The following is a 26056-nucleotide window of genomic DNA, read 5'->3' as shown; positions in this document are numbered from 1 at the left end:
GGCAGGAGACCTCGGAAAGGAAGGAAGGGCCTAGAGCCCAAGGGCTGCATCATGGCTGCAGAAAACCAAAGTGTGGAGGAGGGCAAGAGTTTGTCCAAGTCACCCAGCAGGAGTGTGGCCCAGGGGTCAGGACACAGGCACACGGGTGTCCCTGCAAAGTCTCTGCACTGCAGCTGGGGTGGGCCTGCGCCTCCCCGAAATCTCCCTGCCCTGCAAGGAGCAGCTGCCCTCCTTCCCCGCACAGAGGCCACCTGAGCTACCTGTGGGCTGTGCTTGAGCAGATACAGCAAGGCCTCCAGTGTTGGGGCAGAGAAGAGGGAGACCATGTTGGGACCTGCCTCTTTCTCCCTGTTGCTGCACCCCCATCACAGCTGTGGGGGTAGAAAAGCACATTCCTGAGTCAGAATTTTCCCAGGGAGCCTGGCTGGGGCCCTGGCAAGAGAGAGCACCCTGTCTCCCCAGCAACACACACAGACACGTCCCCCTGTTGCTTAGGGTTCTGTGGAGGAGGAGACTGATGTAGGACAGGCTGGTCCAGACCCCTGGCTCAAGGAGAAGCCGGCTAGCCTTCCAGCCTCACAGTTCTGGCCATGTTTTCTGAGCTCTGCTCCCAGTGAGGCCTTTCTCCAAAGGGCTCTGCACTGGGTAACTCTGGGCCAGGCCCTTGTCCTCCCCAGGCCTCAGGCACCCCATCTGTGAAAACTGAGGGCTTCACGGAGCACTTCTGGTGACTCTGCAGCATTACCCTTGATAAGCCCTACACTACCCCATTTCCGTCACTTGCCCAAAGTTACCCAGCCAGGAAATGGTGGGCCTGGGATTTGAACCCAGGCAGCGTGAGCCAGCCCTTGCCTGAGGTCCTTGCCATCATCCATCTCGTTGATCGTCAGGTCAGGCAGGGATCATTCTCCCTTTCCTACACAAGGGGAAACTGAGGCCAAGAAAGGTGAGGTCTCTTGCCCAAGGGCACAGAGCTGAGTGGGTCTTGGACCCCGCTGGGTGCCACATTGGCCAGCCCTCCTCCCTCTCCCCGCCGACGCCCAGCATCTCCGCAAATGTGCAGCTGCCCGCAGGAAGTGCTGCAGGCCCTGAGGGAAGGAACAAATAGGCTTCTTCTAGTGAAAGAAGAAGGGAAGTGGGAGCGTGCGGTGCAGCTGTTGGGTGAAGAGAGCAGAGAGAAGTGCAGGGGCAGGAGGTCGCCCGCCCGCAGCACAGAGGTCCCCAACTTCCCCTTCTTCGTGCAGAAGGCGGCGGACGGCGGTGAGACAACAACAGCTGCACAGGTCAGCCCCTCGGTCTGGGTCTCTCCATGCCTCCCTCCCCCCAGATTCTGTCCTTACCCTTGGGTTCCCTAGCAGGGACTGGGCACGCCCCTGCCTGAGTGGTTGCTGTACTGGTGACATCCGCGGAGCCGCAAGGTGGGGACTCACCTTCATTCCCTTCACCAGGTCCTGGGCCCCTGATGACAACCCCAAATCTCAGGAATGTACAGATCTATGTTTTTGAAAAAAGGCATTTAAATTAAGGAGTGGTTGGGTGCTGGGTTCAAATATTTATCCCCCCCACCCCCCTGCCCCATGTGGCCTGGGGCAAGTTATTGAACTTTGCTTTTCTGGACCTGAGTTTCCTCACCTGTAAAATGGGGCTAGTCCAGTAACCTGCACCTCAGGTGACATGGGTGAGGGCCTGGCACAGAGTTTATGTTGGGCAAATCAGAGCAGGTGCGGTTCCTCTGAGTGACCTGGAAGGGAGCCTGGGGACAGTGTGTCTCAGGCAAAGGCTCTGGACCTGGCTGGGTCACAGACCCCCTGTTGGGTGCTGGTGGAGCCTCCTTTTCCCTGCCTGTGAAATGGGGCTGATAATGGCACCTGTCAGGACTTCCCTGCAGAGACCACAGGTTCACTTTTCACCCAGGCCAGGGGGAAGGCCGGAAGTGGGGACTCCAGCCTGTTGTTGGCAAAAGCAGTTGTTGGGAGGGGCAGGTGGGGCCCTATCCAGGAATGTAGTGGCTCAGTGGACCCTGGTGCTGTTGGAGAGAGGGTGGGCTTCGGGGGTGCACCGCCAGCTCTGGATAGGAAGGCAGGGCTTCCCAGCTCTCCCGCTGAGCGTATTCCTGGCTGGCAACCTTGGGTCAGAGCCTTAGATTCCCTGGAGTGTGGATCATGGAAATGGTTGTTTGAGTTTCCCTCCCTGGGAAATAGATGACCTTGGCCTCATTTTACAGATGAGAAAACCTGAAGCACAGAAAGGTCAAGTTCCTTGCCTAATGTCAGACCTCAGGTACTGAATACTGGAACTAGTTATCGAATTTACATCTTCTGAAGGCTCTGTTCTGCTCTCCACTTGTCTCCTCATCCATACAGCAACTCAGCCACCAGGCCATCTTTAGGAGGCTGCAGCGCATCGTGGGGGAGAGCACTTGACTTGGAGTCTGGGTTTGCGTTTCAGCTTGCCCACTGGCCTGCTGAAGAACCCTGAGCAAACCCTTGTGTGGTATTCAGTTTCGCCACGGTCAATTGGAACCTTCTTGGGAGTCAGGTAAGGGATTCCTGTTTTCTAGAGGACCCTAAATAGCGAATTGCAAAAAGAAGGAGATGGCTGAGGGTGTGGGGTAATGGCGAGTGGTGGTCTCTCTGAAAAGATGGGGAGGGGGATGTTGGAGGTTGCAAGCAGAAGTGAAGACTGTGGTTGCTCCTGGGAAAGGGGGTGGAAACCACAGCTTCTCTTTGGGTGCCTGGTGGGGGGGATGTCACTTCTGCTTTGGCCTTAATTTCCCCAGCTGCGTGATGGGGTTAAGCTCCTCTTCCCTCTGTGTTTGCCTGGCAGAAGCATGGTCAAGGGCCTGGGGACCCCGTCTTAGGGTCCAGACCCTGGAGGTCAAATCCACACCACTGTCTGGGCCTCAGTTTCCCCATTCGTACTGTGAGGGGGTCTTTTCTACACTCTCGGGTTCTCAGTTTTCTCACCTGAAACATTCCAAATGGTTTCATTCAGTGGCTTCCTTTGTCCCCCAAAATCTTTTCCTTCAGTCGCTTAGGTTCTGAGAGGGTAAGTGAATTGCCCAAGATAACACAGCCAAATAAATAACTTAATAGCCAAATAAATAAGAACCCAGCACTCTATGACTCCAAAGTCTTTATTGTCTTTTATTTATTTATTTATTTATTTATTTTAATATAATGTAGGTATTCTTTTTTAAAAAAATGTTTTAATTTTATTTATTTATTTAGGCTGCGCCAGGTCTTAGTTGCAGCATTCGGACTCTTAGTTGTGACATGCATGCGGGATCTAGTTCCCTGACCAGGGATCAAACCCAGGCCCCCTGCATTGGGAGCATGGAGTCTTACCCACTGGACCACCAGGGAAGTCCCTTTATTCTCTTTTAAAATAAACACACATATTAATAAATAGTGTTAAGACAGATGGATAACCACCATGAAACAAAATTGAATCCGTATTTCACACTCCAGGATCAATGCAAATGGACTGGAGATTCCAATATAAAAAAATGAAACCTTAAAATTACCAGAAGAAACTTAGGAGAATTCCTTTATAATGTTGGAATGAGGAAGGTCTTTCTAGCTAAAACTCAAAATCCAGAAGCCCAAAGAGAAAACACTGGTAATTTTTACATAAAAATTTTATATTTAAAAAAGACCTACCTGGAAAAAAAAGCCATATGTAATGTCGAAAGGCAAAAGACAAACTAGGAAAGATACTTGCAACTCATGTAATAGACAAAGAGCTAATTTTCCTATTATGTAAAGAGTTTCTAGAAGTTGATAAAGAAAAGTCTAACCCAATATCAAAATGGGCAGATGATGAACTTGCACATGTGGGAAATGAGGCAAGTACAAGCACAGCCAAGCTGTTTGTAAGAGCCAAAGACTGGAACCAGCACAAATGACTATTAACAGGGGGCTGGTTAAGTAAATTACGGTTTATCCCTAACATCACACTGTGCAGATATAAAAGAGAAAGTGGAGGCTCTAGGTACTATTAAGGAAAGCTCTCCAAGGTTATTTTCAAGTATACAGAGTGTGCTACTTTTTTTTTTTTTATAAGATGGGGGAACTCATATTCGCTTATATTTGTATGAAGAAACTGGTAAAGACGTACAAAACACTAATAGCAGTGGTGACCTGGGGGTGACTAATTGGGAACTGAGTGGTTAGGTGACACAAGAGGCAGGAATACTTTGCCTTTTGCACCATTTTGTATTTATTTATTGTTTATATTTGAAAGATGTAAATTTCTAACCCATCTAAAGAGTGAATAAAAATTGGGAAATGGATAACTATAACATATGGGGTAACTTTATAAAACACAGATGAACAAAACAAATAGGCCCAGAATCTCACCTCACCGAAGTGACCTTGATGTGCTTCTTCCAGATTTTGCATCTATAAAAAGTACAGTTTTTACAAGGATTGGATTACATTGTTTTGCAACATGCTTTTTGTTTCTCATAAGCAATCTGTCACTATTATTTTTTCAATAACAATAAATAGTCATTTGGAATATTTAGAAAATCCTAAGCATTAAAATATTTGCTTTTCTGTTGTGAAGGTAATACATGTTTGTTGTAGAAAATTCAAACAATACAGAAAACATAAAGAAAGAAACTAACCCCCTCCCATAACATTATTAATATTTTGGTGACCATTCTTCTAGATATCCTCATAGATTTAAACATGCATATAATTTTCCATAAATGTGATTATATTATATGTGTAATTTTTTTTTTTTTTTATAAATTTATTATTTATTTTTGGCTGTGTTGGGTCTTCGTTTCTGTGCGAGGGCTATCTCTAGTTGCGGCGAGCGGGGGCCACTCTTCATCGCGGTGCGCGGGCCTCTCACTATCGCGGCCTCTCTTGTTGCGGAGCACAGGCTCCAAACGCACAGGCTCCAGATGCACAGGCTCAGTAGTTGTGGCTCACGGGCCTAGTTGCTCTGCGGCATGTGGGATCCTCCCAGACCAGGGCTCGAACCCGTGTCCCCTGCATTGGCAGGCGGATTCTCAACCACTGCGCCACCAGGGAAGCCCCTATATGTGTTATTTTTAACCTGCTCTTTCCGCTCAATGATATGCTGTACTCCTCTTCTATGTGGCTATTTACATCATAATTCTTAATAGTGAAATGGCAATCCATCGTACTGTATTCCTTTAACTTTTAATTTTGAAAAAACGAAAAATTCACAGGAAGTTGCAAAAAAGGTTTTGTGTACATTTCATCCAGTCTTCTTCAATGGTAACATCTTTCACACCTAAGGTACAATATCAAAACCAGGAAATTGACTTTGGTACAATTCACAGCCTTTATTCAATTTCATCAGTTTTTATGCACTGATTTATGTGTGTGTGTGTCTGTGTGTTTAGTTCTATGCAATTTTATGACGTGTAGGTTCTTGTAACCACCATCACAATGAAGATACAAAACTGTCCCATCACCACAAGGCTCCCTAGTGCTGCTCCTTTACAGAAACACCCCTCATCCCTAACTGTTGGCAACCACTAATCTGTTCTCCGTCTCTATAATTTTGTTATTTCAAGAATGTCATATAAATCAAATCATACTGTATGCAACATTTCAAGATTGGCTTTTTTTTTCCTCAGCATGATTCCCTTGAGACCCATCCAAGTTGTGTGTAACAGTATATTTTTCTAATTGCTGAGTTGTAGTTCATGGTACAGATGTACCTGAGGTTGTGTAACCATTCACCCATTGAAGGCACATTGGAATTGTTTCCAAGTTGGGGCTATTGCGAATAAGGCTGCTATGAAGTTCTCATGTGCAGGTTTTGGTGTGAACATGAGCTTTTATTTCTCTGGGATAAATGCCGAAAAGTGCGATTGCTGGGTCATATGGTAGGTGCATGTTTAGTTTTGTAAGAAATTGCCGGGCTTCCCTGGTGGTGCAGTGGTTAAGAATCCGCCTGCCAATTCAGGGGACACGGGTTCGAGCCCTGGTCTGGGAAGATCCCACATGCCACGGAGCAACTAAGCCCGCGTGCCACAACTACTGAGCCTGCGCTCTAGAGCCCGTGAACCACAACTACTGAGCCCTTGTGCCTCAACTACTGAAGCCCGCATGCGTAGAGCCCGTGCTCTGCAACAAGAGAAGCCACTGCAACAAGAAGCCCGCGCACCGCAACGAAGAGCAGCCCCCGCTCGCCACAACTAGAGAAAGCCCGTGTGCAGCAGCAAAGACCCAACACAACCAAAAATAAAAAAAATAAAAATAAAAATAGATAAATAAATTTATAACAACAACAACAACAAAAAAGGGTGGAGCACTAAAAACTTAATTGTCTGGGACTTCCCTGGCGGCGCAGTGGTTGAGAATCCACCTGCTAGTGCAGGGGACATGGGATCGAGCCCTGGTCCGGGAAGACCCCACATGCCACGGAGCAACTAAGCCCGTGCACCATAACTACTGAGCCTGCGCTCTAGAGCCCAAGAGCCACAACTACTGAGCCTGCGCTCTAGAGCGAGCCAGAGCTACTGAGCCCGCGTGCCACAACAACGGATGCCCGTGCGCCTAGAGACCGTGCTCTGCAACAAGAGAAGCCACTGCAAAGAGAAGCCCCCGCTCGCTGCAACTAGAGAAAGCCGGTGCACACCAATGAAGACCCAATGCAGCCAAGAATGAATAAATAAATAAAATAAATTGAAAATAAATAAACTATGTGTGTGCGTTAAAAAAAAAAAACACAAAAAACAACTTAATTGGCTGGTAGGGGTTGGTGACTGGTGAAGCTTCACCATAAGCTTGGTCCTGGCCGTTTTATCAAGGAGCACCAAAATGTCAGTAGCTACAGGATACTTTTCTTAGAATGGTCAGTTCTTCGGAGAAGAATTTTCTCCTGCCTTGGAGCATCATTGCCTGGCTGCTGGCAGTCTTCTGGAAGCTGATTGGAGGAGGAGGTGGAGAGGGGATATGGCTTAATTTTTCTGTACCAGAATGGCACCTCGCAGATTCTCTCTGGTGCACTGTCTGCAGGGAGTGTACTTTGTGTTGGAGGGTAGGGTTGAGGATGCAAGGGTGGTGAGGAAGGCTCCTGGATGCTCCAGGTGGCAGAGGAGATCTGGGACCGAGCTGGTCATTTTAAAAACTCACAACCAACAACCCCCCATTTTTAGCTTCACCCTTCATCCCACCTTCAGAGGTTCCCGATGCCTCCAGCACTCAAGTGCTTCCACGGTTGTGAGGCTTGACCTAGCTGGCTTCCCCATGTCCCCTCCCCGATCCCCCCACCCGCTGTACTCACCTCTCCTTACTGCAAGCGCTTGGGTTCAATGTCTTATGGTCTGCTAACTTTTTTTTTTTTAAGCAGGTGGCCACCTGCTTTGCGGCCTCCAAAGTTTCACTGATATCTCTCATCTGCTGTTGTCTTCTTTCCCATTGTTCTGTCTTTTGTGGCTTTGTGTCTGTTTTATTCATTCACTCTCATTTTAGTGGAGTTTCAGGAGGTAGGCATAAATTTGTTATGTTTAAGCAGAAGTTTATTAGTTCATTTTAACTTTTTAAAAAAATAAATTTATTTATTTATTTTTGGCTGCATTGGGTCTTCATTGCTGCGCGCGGGCTTTCTCTAGTTGCGGTGAGCGGGGGCTACTCTTCCTTGAGGTGTGTGGGCTTCTCATTGCAGCGGCTTCTTGTTGTGGAGCACGGGCTCTAGTTGCGCGGACTTCAGTAGTTGTGGCATGTGGGCTCAGTAGTTGTGACATGCAGGCTCAGTAGTTGTGGCTCATGGGCTCTAGAGCACAGGCTCAGTAGTTGTGGTGCACAGGCCTAGTTGCTCTGCAGTATGTGGGATCTTCCTGGACCAGGGATCAAACCCATGTCCCCTGCATCGGCAGGCAGATTCTTAATCACTGTGCCACCAGGGAAGTCCCTATTAGTTAATTTTAAAACCGAGGGAAATGAGGGCAGAGAGGGACAGATTCTTTTTTTTTTTTTTAAACCAAAACATTGGATTTATTTTCACAAATTTGAACCTGACATCTTAATTCATAACTAACAGCTGCCATAGATTCTGGCAGTCACAAAAATAAGTGAAAACAAAGACAAGGTTTCACAGCAAGTGTTGAACACAGTACTTAACAATATGTTCAAATCACATTATACTTTAAAATGGGCTTTGGGGGAATTCTTTGTGGACAAAGGCAGTGGTTTTCCTGATGTCATCCAGCTGTTGTGATTCTTGGTGGCCTCTGACCTCCCACGATTGTCGTCAAAACCAGCCTTCTCCTGAAACTCTTAGTTCTCGTTTTTTTCTCTGCTCCAACTTTTGGATTCCCCCAGCTGCTGCTGCTGGCAGTTTAATCAGAGAGGGACAGATTCTTGCCCGAAGTCACATGGTGGGTGAATGACAGGGCTGGACAGGGTTAATGACAAGCAACTCCCAGTGTTCCCCTGGGTAAGGTCAGAGCACTGGGGAGGCCCCCAGAGATACCATTTTTTGGGAGGAGGATGTGTGTCAGGCAGAGCTGCAAATGGCAGGCTTTACCAAATGGCCAAGGATTCTGGAGTAACAGAGACATGGCTTCAGGCAGCCTCACGCAAAGCAAGACGCCTTGCTCTCTGAGCCACGGTTTCCTCAACTGTGAAATGCAGGAGTAGTGAGGCTCAAATAAGATGCTGCACATCCTATTCTTGGGGTATGGCAGATGCCTAGAGTTAGAGGTGGCTCTTTTACCGGGGTGACAAAGACACGCACCTTTTCCAGGGTGGGAGCCAGTTCTTGGAGGAGACTCGGTGCAGGACATGGATCGCTGCGGGGCCCTTTTCCTCTGCCTGTGCCTCTTGATGTCTCAGAGCAGAACAGAGGGTAAGAGGGCTCCGCTGAGCTGCAAGAGCCATCCTAGCCTGGATCCCTGGCTGTGATGTGAAGCGGGGAGGCCTCAAACCAAGGGAGATTGAAAAGGGGCACTTAGGCCTCCTGGGGCAGCAGGAGGCTGGGGCGGAAGGCCCAGAGACCATGGGGCGGGAGGCGGGGCAGCTGCAGACAGAGGCTGAGGCGGATGTCTGACTCTCTCCTCACAGAGGCATCCCAAGAAATCCTGCGCTGGATGGAGAGAATGGAGGTGGCAGCCAGGAGCCGGAGCCTCACTTCTTTTGCTGAGTGAGTTGGGTGTCCCTCCTCGCCCGCCCAGAGTCAGCTGTGCCTCCACTGCCAGCTTGCACCTTGAATCCACGGCCCAGGGTTGGTGCAGTGTAGACTGTTAATTCATTTATTCAACACTCATTTATTGAGTAGCTACTGTGTGCCCGGCACCAAGCTCTGGAGATGTGGGATAGACATATCCCTGTCCTCATTGAGTTTACTCTCTGGTTGGGGGCCCTTAACCATGGATGCCATGAAACCAGGTGCAGAATCATGGGTCTCCATGCATTTTTCTGGGAAGGGGCTCCAAGACTTGGGCTGGGCTCTCCAGGGTCTGTGACCCGAAAGCCTAGTAGTTCAGGGTGAGAGTCCAATGCTGATGACTGACCAGGGAAGCACAGGGCTGTGGGGCACTTCAGTCAGTGGGGAGCTGCCAGGGAAGGCTTCCTGGAGGAGGTGTCAGCAAACTGGGACCCAAACAAGAGTTAATGGGAGAAGGAGATGGGTGGGGTGGGGAGGTAAGAGTGTGCCAGGAACACTGTATGCAGAGGTCTAGAGGTGGCAGTGACAGGGGTGTGGGATGAGGGAGGCTGTGGAGAGCCCCGCTCGCCTCCATCCTTACCTCGGGCTGTGGCCATATCTCTCACTTTCAGGCTCATCCACGGCCTAGAGTCGAGGCTACTCAATGCCAGCTTTGGGGGCCACAACCTCACCTTGCGGACGCACACCATCCAGACACTAGCCTTCAAGCTGGGCTGCAACTTCACTGGTCTCTCAGTGAGAAGGGCTGCTCTGGAGCAGGTCCCCCAGGTCAGAGGTGGCCAGGGATTGGGGGTGGCCAGAGCCTCTACCCTAGAAGTCCTCCGGGGGTTTCAGGTCTGGACTCTCCCCAGGGTCCATCGCCCACCTTCCCACCAATCAGGGCTCTGCCTTAATAGCTGTGAGTTGCCGCCTCTGTAAAATGGGGCTGATGTTCGTCATGTGAATGATGGAAAGGGGGTGCTTGTGGCCCCTCAGGGGCAGCGTCCTCTTCCTGCTTTTGCAGCTTCCTGGGGTGAGGCAGTCGTGGGAGAGGCCAGGGGAACGGGACACCTTTGAGGGCCCTGGTATGATTCCTGCTGAATACCTGGGTGCTGGGGGATGATGCTGCAGCTTCAGGGCCCCAGTTGGGTGGGATAAATAACCCAAATTCAAGGCCAGAACGGCCTGAAGGGAAGGCCTGAGATCGCGGGAAGTTTGGGTGGAGGTGCAGCCTGGCAGGAGAGGGTTCTGTGGGTGGAGGCTCCAAGGTAGGAGATGCTTGGGGCAAGGCTGGGAGGGCTTCCTCGGGAGTGGGGAGCAGTGAAGGTGTTGTGGTGGGTCTGGAGGCTTCGGACACCAGGCGCAGCCTGTCTTTGGCTCTCCACAGGCCCAGGTCCCACTCGCCATGCAGTTCCCAGCTGAGCTGACCCGGGATGCCTGCAGGGTGCGCTCCAGGGAGCTGAGTCTCATCTGCATCTACTTCTCCAACACCCGCTTTTTCCAGGTCAGGGCCTGCTGGTAGGCCAAGCAGGGTGGATGCTGGCTCCTTCCTGGGGGGCACTGTAGGCATGCATGCCACCTCCTGGCCTCTGGGCAGGGACCAGCCTACTGTGCAACCTCAGTCAATCAGTGCCCCTCTCTGGGCCTCTGTTTTAGCAAAATGGGAGGGAGGCATGATTATAATGTGCAAACGAGACCTAAGAAATCTACTGTTTGTGTGCCTCTCCCTAGATGGGAGATAGACACGTAGCCCACAAGATCTTTGTCCTCAGAGAGCTCTCTATCTCAACAATTAGACCGGGACCTTAGAGACTTAATTTTAGCTCGCGGTTGATTATAACCATAGAGATTCAAAGGGATGGATGAGTCAGGGTGGGGTCAGGATGGTTCCCAATGAGCAGTCCTGGAGGGCTTCTGGAGGAGGTGCCTTTTAACCTTGGATTTGAAAGTGAGTCAGGGTAGGGTGACATGGAGGGTATGAGGCTGGAATTCATTTAACAAATGGGAGGTGATGGTGGTGGTAGTGAGAAGACAGGGTTCCAGGTGGAGGGGGCAGCATACGCAAAGGCTGCGAGGCTGGCGCAGTTGTACAAGTGAAAGCCAGTCTGCTTGTTCTCATCCAGGGAGGAGGGGTTGGAGAAGGGGGGCTCTTGGACCTCATCCAGGGTCTCCTCATGTCCCCTCCAGTCAGTGCTTCTTCTGTTGCCCTTCCAGAAAGACATCAATTCATCTGTGCTCAATAACTATGTTCTGGGTGCCCAGCTGAGCCATGGACAAGTGAGCAACCTCAGTGAGCCGGTGAACATCAGCTTCTGGCACAACCAAAGCCTGGTATTGTTGGGGCCACCCCCATTTCCAACCCACCCCTACCCCCTTGTGGCTGTCCTGTCGAACACTGGTTTGATCAAACCCAGACTTGTGGAACTATCTTAGAAACAAGCTGCTTTAAATCTATCATACTTTGAAAATTCCTGCCAAAGAAATGAGAGAGAAGCTTTTACACACTGCATGTGTCAGGATTCTTTGAATTGCACATGATAGAAAACCAACTCAAGCTAGCTTATTGGCTCATGTACATGAAATGTCCAGGGCTGTTCTAGCTTCAGGCACAGATATGATGCCATAATGGCTCAGTCTCCATCTCTCAACAATGGTTTCCTGCCTTGGCTTTCCACTCTGTGGCAAGATGGCAGCTGAAGTGCTGGACCTCCTTCCCCTCTTCTTAGCAGGCTCTTTCTTGCTGGTGCAAACCAGGATCCCATAACGGATTCTAAAGGTCCAGCTGGGTCATGTGTCCATCCCTGACCCATCACTGTGCCCAGGGGGATGGAACACGTAGATTGGCCAGACCTGGGTCACATGGCCCAGGGACTGGGCTGGATTCATTTGACCTGTCATTGGGAGAGGGATGGGTCCTCAAGGAAACTACAGATATTGTTGCCGAAAGAAGGAAGAAGGACTGCTGGGTGGGCACAAGCCCTGATGGCATTCCCGAAAGGCCCCAGAGTCTCTACACTCTGGCCCTATCTTCTGTCAGCCTCATCAGGACCGCTCTGCACTCCCAATTTCTCCTCTGTCCTTTCCTTTCATTCTTCTGGGCGTTTTGCCCCTGTTATAGCCTTGCTCCACTTCTGTTGAAATCTGATGTGTCCTCTAAGGCCTCAGTGCCCCAGTTGTCCCTTCCCTTCTCAGGACTCCTCTGCCTTTTCCTCCATGGTCTTCCATGGTGTGCCTGTTTCATTTCCCTCACCTTTCCACCCACAGGGCTTGGCGTCAGGGTTGTCTGTAGATGACTCTCTCTCTCCCACTGGGATGGGTCTGGACTGTCATCGTTCCCCATGGGGAGGAGGGGAAAGCGGACATTGATTATAGAGCACCTACTGTATTGGCCAGAGCTGGGCACTCAAGATTTCTCATTGCCTTTGATTATTCCACCATCCTTGTGACTTGAGTATAAATGATCCCATTTTGCAGATGAATAAACTGAGGCTCAGAGAACCTCTGTGACTTTCCCAGGTCACTCTCAGAGTCCGTGGTGGAGGTGGGGCTGGAATCTGGTCTGCCTGATGCCAAAGCCCAGCCAGTGCCTGGTAAAATGTTGACAACAGTGCAGCTGAGTCACCTTTGGCCCCCACAATTTCCAGACTCTCTCTGATCCATGGCCCTCCCCTCCACCCCTTGGATGCACCCAATTCCAGCATCTCCCCTTAGGAAGGCTACACAGTGACCTGTGTCTTCTGGAAGGAGGGAGCCAGCAAGCACCACTGGGGGGCCTGGAGCACTGAGGGCTGCCGCACAGAGCAGCCCTCACCTTCCCAGGTGCTCTGCCGCTGCAACCACCTCACCTACTTTGCTGTTCTCATGGTATGTGTGCATCTAGCCTGGGCGAGGGTGGTCAGAGCTGCAGAGGGCCCCATATCCAGGACAGAGGAGAAAGGCAAAAGCCGATGCAGGGGGCAGAAAATCCAACTCAAATGGGCTTAAGGAAAAAAAAAACGAAAAAAAACCTTATGGGTTCACGTTCCTGCAAAGGCTGGGTTAGGCTTCAGGCATGTCTTGATCTAGGGGCTCAATGTCACCAAGATAGGACTCTATCTCAGTCTCTCAATTGTGCTTGCTTTGTGTTAGCTTAGTTCTCAGACAGGATGTCCCCATGGGCTTATAATATGGCTGCTGACATTTCCTGTTTTATGTCCTACTAGGTTCAGGTCAGTAGAACGAGACCTCTCTCACCCAATTCTGCCAGCCAAAGTCATGGGACTGAGTCCCACAGGCCTAGAGTGTGTCCCATGCCCATCCCTTAACCAATCACTGTGGGCAGGAGGAGGGAAGGCTCTGATAGACCAGGCCTGGTGCACCTGACTACACGTAGTAGGAGAAGTGGAGGGTCCACCCACGTGCGGGAGTGAGGGAGGGGAGGAAGGGGAGATGGGAGTTGGGAGGCAGAAAAGCCACTGTGTCTGCTGTGGCTGTTTTCAGGTCAGGACCACGGCTAGGACTGTAGGGTAGGGGGGCTTGAAGCTGAGGTCTTGGCAGGTCTCTTTGATTTAGGCAGTGGAGGGCATTTCCATGCTTCTGGCCCCCCTTCCCTCCCACAGCAACTCTCTCCGGCCCCGGTCCCTGCAGAGCTGCTGGCGCCTCTCACATACATCTCCCTGGTGGGCTGCAGCATCTCCATTGTGGCCTCGCTGCTCACGGTCCTGCTGCACCTCCATGACAGGTATTCCCCTGCCCTCATGCTGGGCCTGCCCACCCACTGCTGCTCAGCACCCCTCCTTCTTTCCTACTTGGGCCCCCAGAGTCAGGTGGGCTTTTCCAGAGTGCAGAGGCTGGGAAGCAGGAGACCAGCCTCCTTGTGTGTGGCTGTTGTTGGGTCCCTGCCCCTCTCGACCTGTGTCCTGGTCATTATGTGTCTATGAGCCCAGGGGGTAGCGCTGCCTGGTGACGTCCCGGTCACGGAGGGCCACGCTCCCACCCGCAGGAAGCAGAGTGATTCCATTACATGCATCCACATGAACCTGCACGCCTCGGTGCTGCTCCTCAATGTCTCCTTCCTGCTGAGCCCTGTGCTGGCCATGCCCCCCGTGCCTGGGTCAGCATGCGTGGCACTGGCTGCCACCCTGCACTACGCGCTGCTCAGCTGCCTCGCCTGGATGGCCATTGAAGGCTTCAACCTCTACCTCCTACTTGGGCGCGTCTACAACATCTACATCCGCCGATACGTGCTCAAGCTTTGTACCGTGGGCTGGGGTAAGCACGGTCTCCCTCTCCCTTGCTTCCTGAGGCTTCCAGCCAGACTGGGCGTCCGTCCCCTCCTGTCCTCTTTCTCCTCCACTGCCATGACCACTGGTCACCATCCCTGCCAGCGCCCACCGCCACTTCCTACATGACTATTCTTATCACCACCTCCACCTCCAAAACATCTATCATCACCACCTCCAATACCACCATCACTTCCAGTGGCATCCTCATCCTTGTGTTCACCACCATCTCTGGTACCACCATCATCGGCGTCTCTATCACCATCCTAGCGCCTCTCTTTATTATCTGTTTCCTCACCGGTTCCCAAACCCTCTCTCCCATTACCTTCCAGCCATCACCTCCCAGTGTGACCACTACTACTGCCGCTACCATTCTACCCTAGAGCCCTCATTCATATCAGCCTTCTCTAAGACCACCAGGCTAATTGCTCTGAGGCTGGACCACATGACAGTGGCTGGGGACTCAGAGCGATCTCTTTCCCTCCCCTCCCCCGCCCCCTGCTTGCCCAGCGGAATCCTGTTTTAGCAGCCCCAATAACCCATGAGCAGCCCATCTCTGGGGTCTCCTGACAGACACTGAGCCTCTGTCCCACTCCTCAGGGGTCCCGGCCTTCCTGGTGCTGCTCCTTCTCGCCGTCAAGAGCTCAGTTTACGGACCCCACAGGATCCCGCTCTCCGACAGCCAGGGGAATAGCACGGGCTTCCAGAGCACGTACATGTGAGTGCGCTCAGGGCTGCGGCAGGCTCCCTGGCTCTGGCAGCAGGGCCACTTGGTCCTGGGGCTCTAGATAGGGTGCCTTGTAAGCGGGGCACTGGCTGCAGGGCAGGGAGGGGGCTACTGCTTACACGGGGCGTGGTTTCCAGGGGGCTTTGCCACGCCCCTTCTGCTGGATCCCCAAGGTCTCCTGCAGGACGGGTTCACTCTCTATGCTAGTTCTAGGAAGCACATGGGCCTCCAAGGCCAGGCCAGGGCAGGGGGGCCTCTGCCCCCTGGCTGCTGGCAGCCAGCGCCCCCGCTGGCTCTCAGGCCCTGCGGTGGAGCTCAGCCTGCGCCTGGCTCTCCTCTCTCCTCACCTCCGTGCTTCGCTCACGCGCTTGGCTCTGGCTCCCCGTGACCTGGGCCTGGCATGGCACCGCCAGCCCTCCAACCCTCCTAGTCAGAGAAGAGAGTGTTATGGGGATTGGGACACCCCAGGCACCGGGCTCAGAGTGTATGTGGCGAGGGGGCCCAAGGCGGTCTGGGGGACAGACTCTGTCACCCCTTCCCGTGCCCTCAGACATTAACCTTTTTCTTGTGATGAAATGTTTCTAACAGGCAACATAGAGGGAATAGCTTAACAACCCCCTGCAGACCCATCACCAGCAGTTGGCCGTCTGGCCTTTTCCCTCTCCTGGCTGACACCAGCTCAGGACGGCTGAGGGCTGGCTCTGAATCCTCACAGCAAGGAGCCGGCCCCATTGTCAGCCCTTGTTTACAGCTGGGGAAACCGAGGCACAGGCGGCTGAAGAGTCCTGCCCAAGGAGACCCAGCCAGTTGAGGGCAGAGCTGGGACTTGGCTCCAGAGCCCGGCCCCCAACCACTGCCCATCCCAGTCTCTGGGAAGTGAGGGCTCTGGGCACAGAGTGAGGCTGAGATGGGGTTAATTCCTCTCTGTGAGCATCGGGGTGGTTTCTCAGAGGAAGTGTGACTTAGGACTCTTTAAACGTGTGTTTTTATTGTATAATATGTGACATGGGCAAAAGAACTGCAGTGACGCTTCCACAGAACAGGAAGCACGGTAATGCAGGGATGTTAGCAAGCTCCCGCCCGAAGAACCATCTTCTTCCCGGTCTTCCTCACCTCTCCCTCTTCCCTCTCACCCTGGATTTTGTGACTTTTATTCTATTGCATTTAAAAAACCCTTACTACGTATATATGTATTTTTAAAAAATTCTTTTACATTTTTTGTTTTATTTTTTAAATTGAAGTATAATTGACATGTAACACTTTATTAATCTCAGGTGTGCAACATAATGATTTGGTTGTATATATTGCCAAATGACCGCGACAATAAGTCTAGTTAACATCTGTCACCATACATACAGAATTAATTTTTCTTGTGATGAGAACTTTTAAGATCTGCTCTCTTCGCAACTTTCAAATATGCAATACAGTATTGTTAATTGTAGTCACCATGCTGTACATGACATCCCCAGGACTTATTATTTTATAACTGGAAGTTTGCACCTTTTGACCCCCTTCACCCGTTTTGCACCCTGTCCCCCACTCCCTGGCCTCTGGCAACCACCAATCTCTTCTCTGTATCTATGAACTTGTTTTTTTGTTTGTTTGTTTTAGATTCCACAAGTAAGTGAGATAGTACGGTATTTGGGTATTTGTCTTTCTTTGTCTGACTTATTTCTCTTAGCATAATGTCCTCAAGGTCCGTCCATGTTGTCGCAAATGGCAAGATTTCCTTCTTTTTTTTTTTTCACACACACACACTGTATTTTATTTTTACAAGAGATAAATAGACTGACGCGAAGCATTGTACATGGATGACCACAACAAAAGCAACAATGATTGCAATTACCGAACCTGAAACACACTCATACTATGTCATAATATTGACATTCAGTCCAGTAATCCTCCACTGTAACAGCTCCTTTACTTTGCAGTGAAAATTGATTTGTGTATTCTTTGCCTCTGAGTCCTTGTGGGATTTTTTTTTTTTTTAATTCAGACAGAAAGTCACAAAAATTATACTCATCCTCATCAGTTCACTCAGTCCCATGTAATTAAATTTTTTTTTTCATCTTGATATTTTGTTAGCACTTTTTTGAGTTCATCAGTTTTTCATTAGAGTTCTGAAAATGCTTATTCATTCAGTTCAGCAGTACAGTCAGTTACCAGAAACCTGTACTTGTCAGAGTCTTTTCCGTGAATTTCTTGAAGATGAAACCCTTTTATAGGAACATATTTGCAAAAGCACCAGAGTACACCCAGAACTGTCTGTAAATGACAAAAGACTTAAAAATGACCACAGTTAAAGATTTGATGAAAGTTCATAATAATGCAGTTGACAAGAAAATTAGTTATTTCTGAGATATACATTTTAAAGTAATAACTAGGATTATTACTTATAACATTATACCAGAATATATAAGATTTTTAGAAATTTCATGTAATGTCTGAAACATTTATATTAACATATTTCCATACATATTTCCATACAAATACAAATATACGATTTTTAGAAATTTCATTTAATGTCTGAAACATTTATATTAACATATTTCCATACAAATAACCCAATGAAAGTTTAGTATTAGTTGTTTTGTTTGTTTGTTTTTTTATACTGCAGGTTCTTATTAGGCATCAATTTTATACACATCAGTGTATACATGTCAATCCCAATCGCCCAATTCCGCACACCACCATCCCCACCCCACCGCAGTTTTCCCTCCTTGGTGTCCATATGTCCATTCTCTACATCTGTGTCTCAACTTCTTCTGACTTACTTCACTCTGTATGACAGTCTCTAGATCCATCCACTTCTCAACAAATGACTCAATTTCGTTCCTTTTTATGGCTGAGTAATATTCCATTGTATATATGTACCACAACTTCTTTATCCATTCGTCTGTTGATGGGCATTTAGGTTGCTTCCATGACCTGGCTATTGTAAATAGTGCTGCAATGAACATTCGGGTGCATGTGTCTTTTTGAATTACGGTTTTCTCTGGGTATATGCCCAGTAGTGGGATTGCTGGGTCATATGGTAATTCTATTTTTAGTTTTTTAAGGAACCTCCATATTGTTCTCCATAGTGGCTGTATCAATTTACATTGCCACCAACAGTGCAGGAGGGTTCCCTTTTCTCCACACCCTCTCCAGCATTTGTTGTTTGTAGATTTTCTGATGATGCCCATTCTAACAGGAGTGAGGTGATACCTCATTGTAGTTTTGATTTGCATTTCTCTAATAATTAGTGATGTTGAGCATCTTTTCATGTGCTTCGTGGCCGTCTGTATGTCTTCTTTGGAGAAATGTCTATTTAGGTCTTCTGCCCATTTTTGGATTGGGGTGTTTGTTTCTTTAATATTGAGCTGAATGAGCTGTTTATATATTTTGGAGATTAATCCTTTGTCCGTTGATTCATTTGCAAATATTTTCTCCCATTCTGAGGGTTGTCTTTTCGTCTTGTTTATGGTTTCCTTTGCTGTGCAAAAGCTTTGAAGTTTCATTAGGTCCCATTTGTTTATTTTTGTTTTTATTTCCATTACTCTAGGAGGTGGATCAAAAAAGATCTTGCTGTGATTTATGTCAAAGAGTGTTCTTCCTATGTTTTCCTCTAAGAGTTTTATAGTGTCCAGTCTTATATTTAGGTCTCTAATCCATTTTGAGTTTATTTTTGTGTATGGTGTTAGGGAGTATTCTAATTTCATTCTTTTACATGTAGCTGTCCAGTTTTCCCAGCACCACTTATTGAAGAGACTGTCTTTTCTCATTGTATATATTTGCCTCCTTTGTCATAGATTAGTTGACCATAGGTGCGTGGGTTAATCTCTGGGCTTTCTATCTTGTTCCATTGATCTATGTTTCTGTTTTTGTGCCAGTACCATATTGTCTTGATTACTGTAGCTTTGTAGTATAGTCTGAAGTCAGGGAGTCTGATTCCTCCAGCCCCATTTTTTTCCCTCAAGACTGCTTTGGCTATTCGGGGTCTTTTGTGACTCCATACAAATTTTAAGATGATTTGTTCTAGCTCCGTAAAAAATGCCATTGGTAATTTGATAGGGATTGCATTGAATCTGTATATTGCTTTGGGTAGTATACTCATTTTCACAATGTTGATTCTTCCAATCCAAGAACATGGTATATCTCTCCATCTGTTGGTATCATCTTTAATTTCTTTCATCAGTGTCTTATAGTTTTCTGCATACAGGTCTTTTGTCTCCCTAGGTAGGTTTATTCCTAGGTATTTTATTCTTTTTGTTGCAATGGTAAATGGGGGTGTTTCCATAATTTCTCTTTCAGATTTTTCATCATTAGTGTATAGGAATGCAAGAGATTTCTGTGCATTCATTTTGTATCCTGCAACTTTACCATATTCATTAATTAGCTCTAGCAGTTTTCTGGTGGCAGTTTTAGGATTCTCTATGTATAGTATCATGTCATCTGCAAACAGTGACAGTTTTACTTCTTCTTTTCCAATTTGTATTCCTTTTATTTCTTTTTCTTCTCTGATTGCTGTGGCTAGGACTTCCAGAACTATGTTGAATAATAGTGGTGAGAGTGGACATCCTTGTCTCGTTCCTGATCTTAGAGGAAATGCTTTCAGTTTTTCACCATTGAGAATGATGTTTGCTGTGGGTTTGTCATATATGGCCTTTATTATGTTGAGGTAGGTTCCCTCTATGCCCACTTTCTGGAGAGTTTTTATCATAAATGGGTGTTGAATTTTGTCAAAAGCTTTTTCTGCATCTATTGAGATGATCATATGGTTTTTATTCTTCGATTTGTTAATATGGTGTATCACATTGATTGATTTGCGTATATTGAAGAATCCTTGCATCCCTGGGATAAATCCCACTTGATCGTGGTCTATGATCCTTTTAATGTGTTGTTGGATTCTGTTTGCTAGTATTTTGTTGAGGATTTTTGCATCTATATTCATCAGTGATATTGGTCTGTAATTTTCTTTTTTTGTAGTGTCTTTGTCTGGTTTTGGTATCAGGGTGATGGTGGCCTCATAGAATGAGTTTGGGAGTGTTCCTTCCTCTGCAATTTTTTGGAAGAGTTTGAGAAGGATGGGTGTTAGCTCTTCTCTAAATGTTTGATAGAATTCACCTGTGAAGCCATCTGGTCCTGGACTTTTGTTTGTTGGAAGATTTTTAATCACAGTTTCTATTTCATTACTTGTGATTGGTCTGTTCATATTTTCTGTTTCTTCCTGGTTCAGTCTTGGAAGGTTATACCTTTCTAAGAATTTGTCCATTTCTTCCAGGTTGTCCATTTTATTGGCATAAAGTTGCTTGTAGTAGTCTCTTAGGATGCTTTGTATTTCTGCGGTGTCTGTTGTAACTTCTCCTTTTTCATTTCTGATTTTATTGATTTGAGTCCTCTCCCTCTTTTTCTTGATGAGTCTGGCTAATGGCTTATCAATTTTGTTTATCTTCTCAAAGAACCAACTTTTAGTTTTATTGATCTTTGCTATTGTTTTCTTTGTTTCTATTTCATTTATTTCTGCTCTGATCTTTATGATTTCTTTCCTTCTGCTAACTTTGGGTTGTGTTTGTTCTTCTTTCTCTAGTTTCTTTAGGTGTAAGGTTAGATTGTTTACTTGAGATTTTTCTTGTTTCTTGAGGTAGGCTTGTATAGCTATAAACTTCCCTCTTAGAACTGCTTTTGCTGCATCCCATAGGTTTTGGGTCGTCGTGTTTTCATTGTCATTTGTCTCTAGGTATTTTTTTATTTCCTCTCTGATTTCTTCAGTGATCTCTTGGTTATTTAGTAACGTATTGTTTAGCCTCCATGTGTTTGTCTTTTTTACGTTTTTTTCCCTGTAATTCATTTCTAATCTCATAGCGTTGTGGTCAGAAAAGATGCTTGATATGATTTCAATTTTCTTAAATTTACTGAGGCTTGATTTGTGACCCAAGATGTGATCTATCCTGGAGAATGTTCCGTGCGCACTTGAGAAGAACGTGTAATCTGCTGTTTTTGGATGGAATGTCCTATATATATCAATTAAATCTATCTGGTCTATTGTGTCATTTAAAGCTTCTGTTTCCTTATTTATTTTCATTTTGGATGATCTGTCCACTGGTGTAAGTGAGGTGTTAAAGTCCCCCACTATTATTGTGTTACTGTCGATTTCCTCTTTTAGTGCTGTTAGCAGTTGCCTTATGTATTGAGGTGCTCCTGTGTTGGGTGCATATATATTTATAATTGTTATATCTTCTTCTTGGATTGATCCCTTGATCATTATGTAGTGTCCTTCCTTGTCTCTTGTAACATTCTTTATTTTAAAGTCTATTTTATCGGATATGAGTATAGCTACTCCAGCTTTCTTTTGATTTCCATTTGCATGGAATATCTTTTTCCATCCCCTCACTTTCAGTCTGTATGTGTCCCTAGGTCTAAAGTGGGTCTCTTGTAGACAGCATATATATGGGTCTTGTTTTTGTATCCATTCAGCCAGTCTATGTCTTTTGGTTGGGGCATTTAATCCATTCACGTTTAAGGTAATTATCGATATGTATGTTCCTATGACCATTTTCTTAATTGTTTTGGGTTTGTTTTTGTAGGTCCTTTTCTTCTCTTGTGTTTCCCACTTAGAGAAGTTCCTTTAGCATTTGTTGTAGAGCTGGTTTGGTGGTGCTGAATTCTCGTAGCTTTTGCTTGTCTGTAAAGCTTTTGATTTCTCCATCAAATCTAAATGAGATCCTTGCCGGGTAGAGTAGTCTTGGTTGTAGGTTCTTCCCTTTCATCACTTTAAGTATATCATGCCACTCCCTTCTGGCTTGTAGAAATCTCTGCTTGTAGAAATTTCTGCTGAGAAATCAGCTGTTAACCTTATGGGAGTTCCCTTGTATGTTATTTGTCGTTTTTCCCTTGCTGCTTTCAATAATTTTTCTTTGTCTTTAATTTTTGCCACTTTGATTACTATGTGTCTCGGCGTGTTTCTCCTTGGGTTTATCCTGTATGGGACTCTCTGCGCTTCCTGGACTTGGGTGGCTATTTCCTTTCCCATGTTAGGGAAGTTTTCGACTATAATCTCTTCAAATATTTTCTCTGGTCCTTTCTCTCTCTCTTCTCCTTCTGGGACCCCTATAATGCGAATGTTGTTGTGTTTAATGTTGTCCCAGAGGTCTCTTAGGCTGTCTTCATTTCTTTTCGTGCTTTTTTCTTTATTCTGTTCCGCAGCAGTGAATTCCAGCATTCTGTCTTCCAGGTCACTTATCCGTTCTTCTGCCTCAGTTATTCTGCTATTGATTCCTTCTAGTGTAGTTTTCATTTCAGTTATTGTATTGGTCATCTCTGTTTGTTTGTTCTTTAATTCTTCTAGGTCTTTGTTAATCATTTCTTGCATCTTCTCAATCTTTGCCTCCATTCGTTTTCCGAGGTCCTGGATCATCTTCACTATCATTATTCTGAATTCTTTTTCTGGAAGGTTGCCTATCTCCACTTCATTTAGTTGTTTTTCTGGGGTTTTGTCTTGTTCCTTCGTCTGGTACGTAGCCCTCTGCCTTTTCATCTTGTTTATCTTTCTGTAACTGTGGTTTTTGGTCCACAGGCTGCAGGATTGTAGTTTTTCTTGCTTCTGCTGTCTGCCCTCTGGTGGTTGAGGCTATCTAAGAGGCTTGATGGGAGGCTCTGGTGGTGGGTAGAGCTGACTGTTGCTGTGGCGGTCAGAGCTCAGTAAAACTTTAATCCACTTGACTGTTGATGGGTGGGGCTGGGTTCCCTCCCTGTTGGTTGTTTTGCCTGAGGCAACCCAACACTGGAGCCTACCTGGGCTCTTTGGTGGGGTTAATGGCAGACTCTGGGAGGGCTCACGCCAAGGAGCACTTCCCGGAACCTCCGCTGCCAGTGTCCTTGTCCCCACGGTGAAACAGAGCCACCCCCCGCCTCTGCAGGAGACCCCCCAACACCAGCAGGTAGGTCTGGTTCAGTCTCCCCCGGGGTCACTGCTCCTTCCCCTGGGTCCCGATGCGCACACTACTTTGTGTGTGCCCTCCAAGAGTGGGGTCTCTGTTTCCCCCAGTCCTGTAGAAGTCCTGCAATCAAATCCCACTAGGTTTCAAAGTCTGGTTCTCTAGGAATTCCTCCTCCTGTTGCAGGACCCCCAGGTTGGGAAGCCTGACGTGGGGCTCAGAACCTTCACTCCAGTGGGTGGATTTCTGTGGTATAAGTGTTCGCCAGTCTGTGAGTCACCCACCCAGCAGTTATGGGATTTGATTTTACTCTGATTGCGCCCCTCCTACCGTCTCACTGTGGCTTCTCCTCTGTCCTTGGACGTGGGGTATCCTCCTTGGTGAAGTCCAGGGTCTTCCTGTCAATGATTGTCCAGCAGCCAGTTGTGATTCTGGTGCTCTCGCAAGAGGGAGTGAGAGCACGTCCTTCTACTCCGCCATCTTGGTTCTTCCTTCTTTTTATGACTGAATAATATTCCATTGTGTTTATGTGTGTATGTGTGTGTGTGTGTGTGTGTGTGTGTGTGTGTGTGTGTGTATACCACATCTTCTTTAACAGCAGTTTTTAAAAACCTTGAAAATAACTCCAATGCCCACTGACAGGACACCGGATTAATAAATGCGATAGAGCCACCCCTGCCAGACGATCATCTGGCAGTGAAAAGGAATGATCCAGCACCACACTCATCCACTTGGATGAACCCCCAAAATAATGTTCAAGGACTCTGTGACTGCAGTGACAGGAGCCCGAGCAGGTGATCGTGACAGTTAGGGGCACAGGCTCTGTGCTTAGACCACGGGGCTTCAAGTCCCACCTTAGGCAGGTGTGCGTTTCTAAGCCTCATAGGGTCACCATGAGGATCGTGTGGCTGATTCACGGAAATCACGTGACCTGATGGGGTAAAAGGCAGCACCTGCCTTGAAGGTGTTTGGGGGAAGCAAAGGGCGTGAAGACCTCACGGAGGGTCTAGGACCAGGGCTGGGGCCACTGTCAGGTATCTCTCTGATCTTTCCTCTGCCCTTGGTGGAGTTTTCCTGCTGCCCCGCCGGCTCCTCAGTCCACACATGGAGAGCACCCCTCCACCAAGCTTCGAGTTGCAGCAGCTCAGGGAAGGGCCGGTGGCCCAGTCCAGGTGGGGAGGGGCTCCTGGTGCCATTGCACGAAGATGGGGATAAGATGGTGATAATCATGTGGTGGGTGGAAGGAGAAGTTTCCAGGAAAGAGGACCATGGACCAATGATGCAATCACTACCTTATAAGTTGACAGTTGGGCTGGCCGTGGAAGGGGGAAGGGTTAGATGTTCAAGGGAGGAGAGAAAGAGTTTTCAGGTGGGTAAAGGAGGGTAAAGGAGGCATGCAGGGGCTTCAGGCAGGGGGCTGAGGTGGCAGGTGTGTCCTACCTGGTGGCCTGGCTGGAAAGCTGAGCCCAGGACTTTACCACGTGTGCAGTCAGGCAAGAAATGATGGGTCTGAGCCGGAAGACCGGACTGGGTTCAAGAGGCAGTCCAGAGGCCCAGGAGACCGTGGCTTTCCTGCCACCAGCCTTGGGAGCCACACCAACCCCAGCGCTTCACCCCTCCCCTGCAGATGCTGGGTACGGAACCCCTGGGTGCACGGTGTCCTGGTCATGGGCTCTGGTGGCCTCACATCCCTTTTCAACCTGGTGGTGCTGGCCTGGGCGCTACGGGTCCTGCACAGACTGCGGGCGCGGGAGAAGGCGCTGGGCCCGCGGGCCTGCTGGGATACCATCACCGTGCTGGGCCTCACCGTGCTGCTGGGCACCACCTGGACCTTGGCCTTCTTCTCCTTTGGTGTCTTCCTGCTGCCCCAGCTCTTCCTCTTCACCACCTTCAATTCGCTCTACGGTAGGGCCTGTGGTTGACGTGGAGGAAACCCCAGGGGGGTAGCATACAGCTGCTACATGTTTACTACTGAAGGGCTCCAGGTCGAGGGGGTGAGTCAGGGGCTGAAATCTGGGCCCTGACAAGCTGGCTTGGGGCTACGCCCGCCCATAGGAAGGGGCGCCACCTTGTAATTTGCACAAAGGCAGCCTATGGGCTAGCGGTGGCTGGTCCTCCAGCTCCTACGCCTGGTCCCTTCTGGCCTCCAACAGGAAGGGCTTCTGAGAATTACTGCTGGGCCTCAGGGAGGCCCCACTTACCCCAACCAAGGAGATGCCTGGATTTTGGAGGAGGCCCCACGCTGTTCCTGCGATGCTTCCACTAACCAGTCTTTTGCGTGCAGGTTTCTTCCTCTTCCTGTGGTTCTGCTCCCAGAGGCGCCGCTCAGAGGCAGAGATGGAGGCATTCAGCTCCTCCCAGATGATGCAATAGTCTGGACTGTCTGGACCTCCTGGCCTGGAGCCCCCAGCTTCTCTGGCTGCCTGTAGACGGAGGCCCTGGCTTCCCCTCGAGAAGATGGCAGGCCAGCTGCTGGACACCAGAGGCCACTGTCACCTCCAGGGGGCCTTTTCCACCTCCATGCCTTCTCCAGGCCCAGAGGGCAGCGTGTTGCTCTCCGTCCCCAGGCATTCTGCTCTGGGCGGGTCCAGCCCCACCTGGGGGCAGCATACTTGCCCCTGGTGCCTGGGCCCAGCTGGCCAGGCCTATGGCCAGAGCACTGGCCTGGGAGTCAGGAGGCCACGTTTCAATGCCTGTCTCTGAGTCTCACTGTCTGACCTTGGGCCTGTCATTTCTCACTGACCCTTGGTTTCCACATCTGTGACATGGCGGCAGATGGCTCTGGTCCTGCCTAATCCCAGAGCTTTATGCAGTTTGAATGGCACCAGGGAGGAAGAGGTCATAGTGGGTTGGGGATCCCCACCCTGGCCTGGGCCTGCCCTGAAAACACCTGCTGGGCCCTGCTTCCTTCCTCCGGGAGAGGGTCAGCCCTGGCTGGGGGTCCCCAGCCCAGTGCCTAGAGACCCACCAGCCTGTACCTGAGGCCTCTTTTCCTTTAACCCCCAAATTATGATGAC

General features: G+C 48.6%; 1 protein-coding gene across 3 annotated transcripts in view; it reads left to right on the top strand.

Moving 5' to 3' along the window:
• Nucleotides 1–25412, top strand: part of ADGRG5 (adhesion G protein-coupled receptor G5) — a 28565-nt gene extending 3153 nt beyond the window's left edge. For all 3 annotated transcript variants that reach the window (XM_068528726.1, XM_068528725.1, XM_068528724.1), the window contains 13 exons: nt 1245–1283; nt 2364–2538; nt 8737–8838; nt 9054–9132; nt 9768–9924; nt 10523–10639; nt 11350–11466; nt 12847–12999; nt 13734–13855; nt 14117–14385; nt 14997–15114; nt 24667–24944; nt 25324–25412. In XM_068528726.1, the coding sequence (XP_068384827.1) occupies nt 8775–8838; nt 9054–9132; nt 9768–9924; nt 10523–10639; nt 11350–11466; nt 12847–12999; nt 13734–13855; nt 14117–14385; nt 14997–15114; nt 24667–24944; nt 25324–25412 (1563 nt within the window). In that variant the 5' untranslated portion in view covers nt 1245–1283; nt 2364–2538; nt 8737–8774. The remainder of the gene's footprint in view (nt 1–1244; nt 1284–2363; nt 2539–8736; nt 8839–9053; nt 9133–9767; nt 9925–10522; nt 10640–11349; nt 11467–12846; nt 13000–13733; nt 13856–14116; nt 14386–14996; nt 15115–24666; nt 24945–25323) is intronic.
• The last annotated feature ends 644 nt before the right edge of the window (nt 25413–26056 follow it).

The sequence above is a fragment of the Eschrichtius robustus genome, chromosome 19 (genome assembly GCF_028021215.1).
Source record: "Eschrichtius robustus isolate mEscRob2 chromosome 19, mEscRob2.pri, whole genome shotgun sequence".
Taxonomy (NCBI): domain Eukaryota; kingdom Metazoa; phylum Chordata; class Mammalia; order Artiodactyla; family Eschrichtiidae; genus Eschrichtius; species Eschrichtius robustus.
Note: the sequence above shows the minus strand (reverse complement) of the source record. Positions and strands in the feature narration are given on the sequence as shown.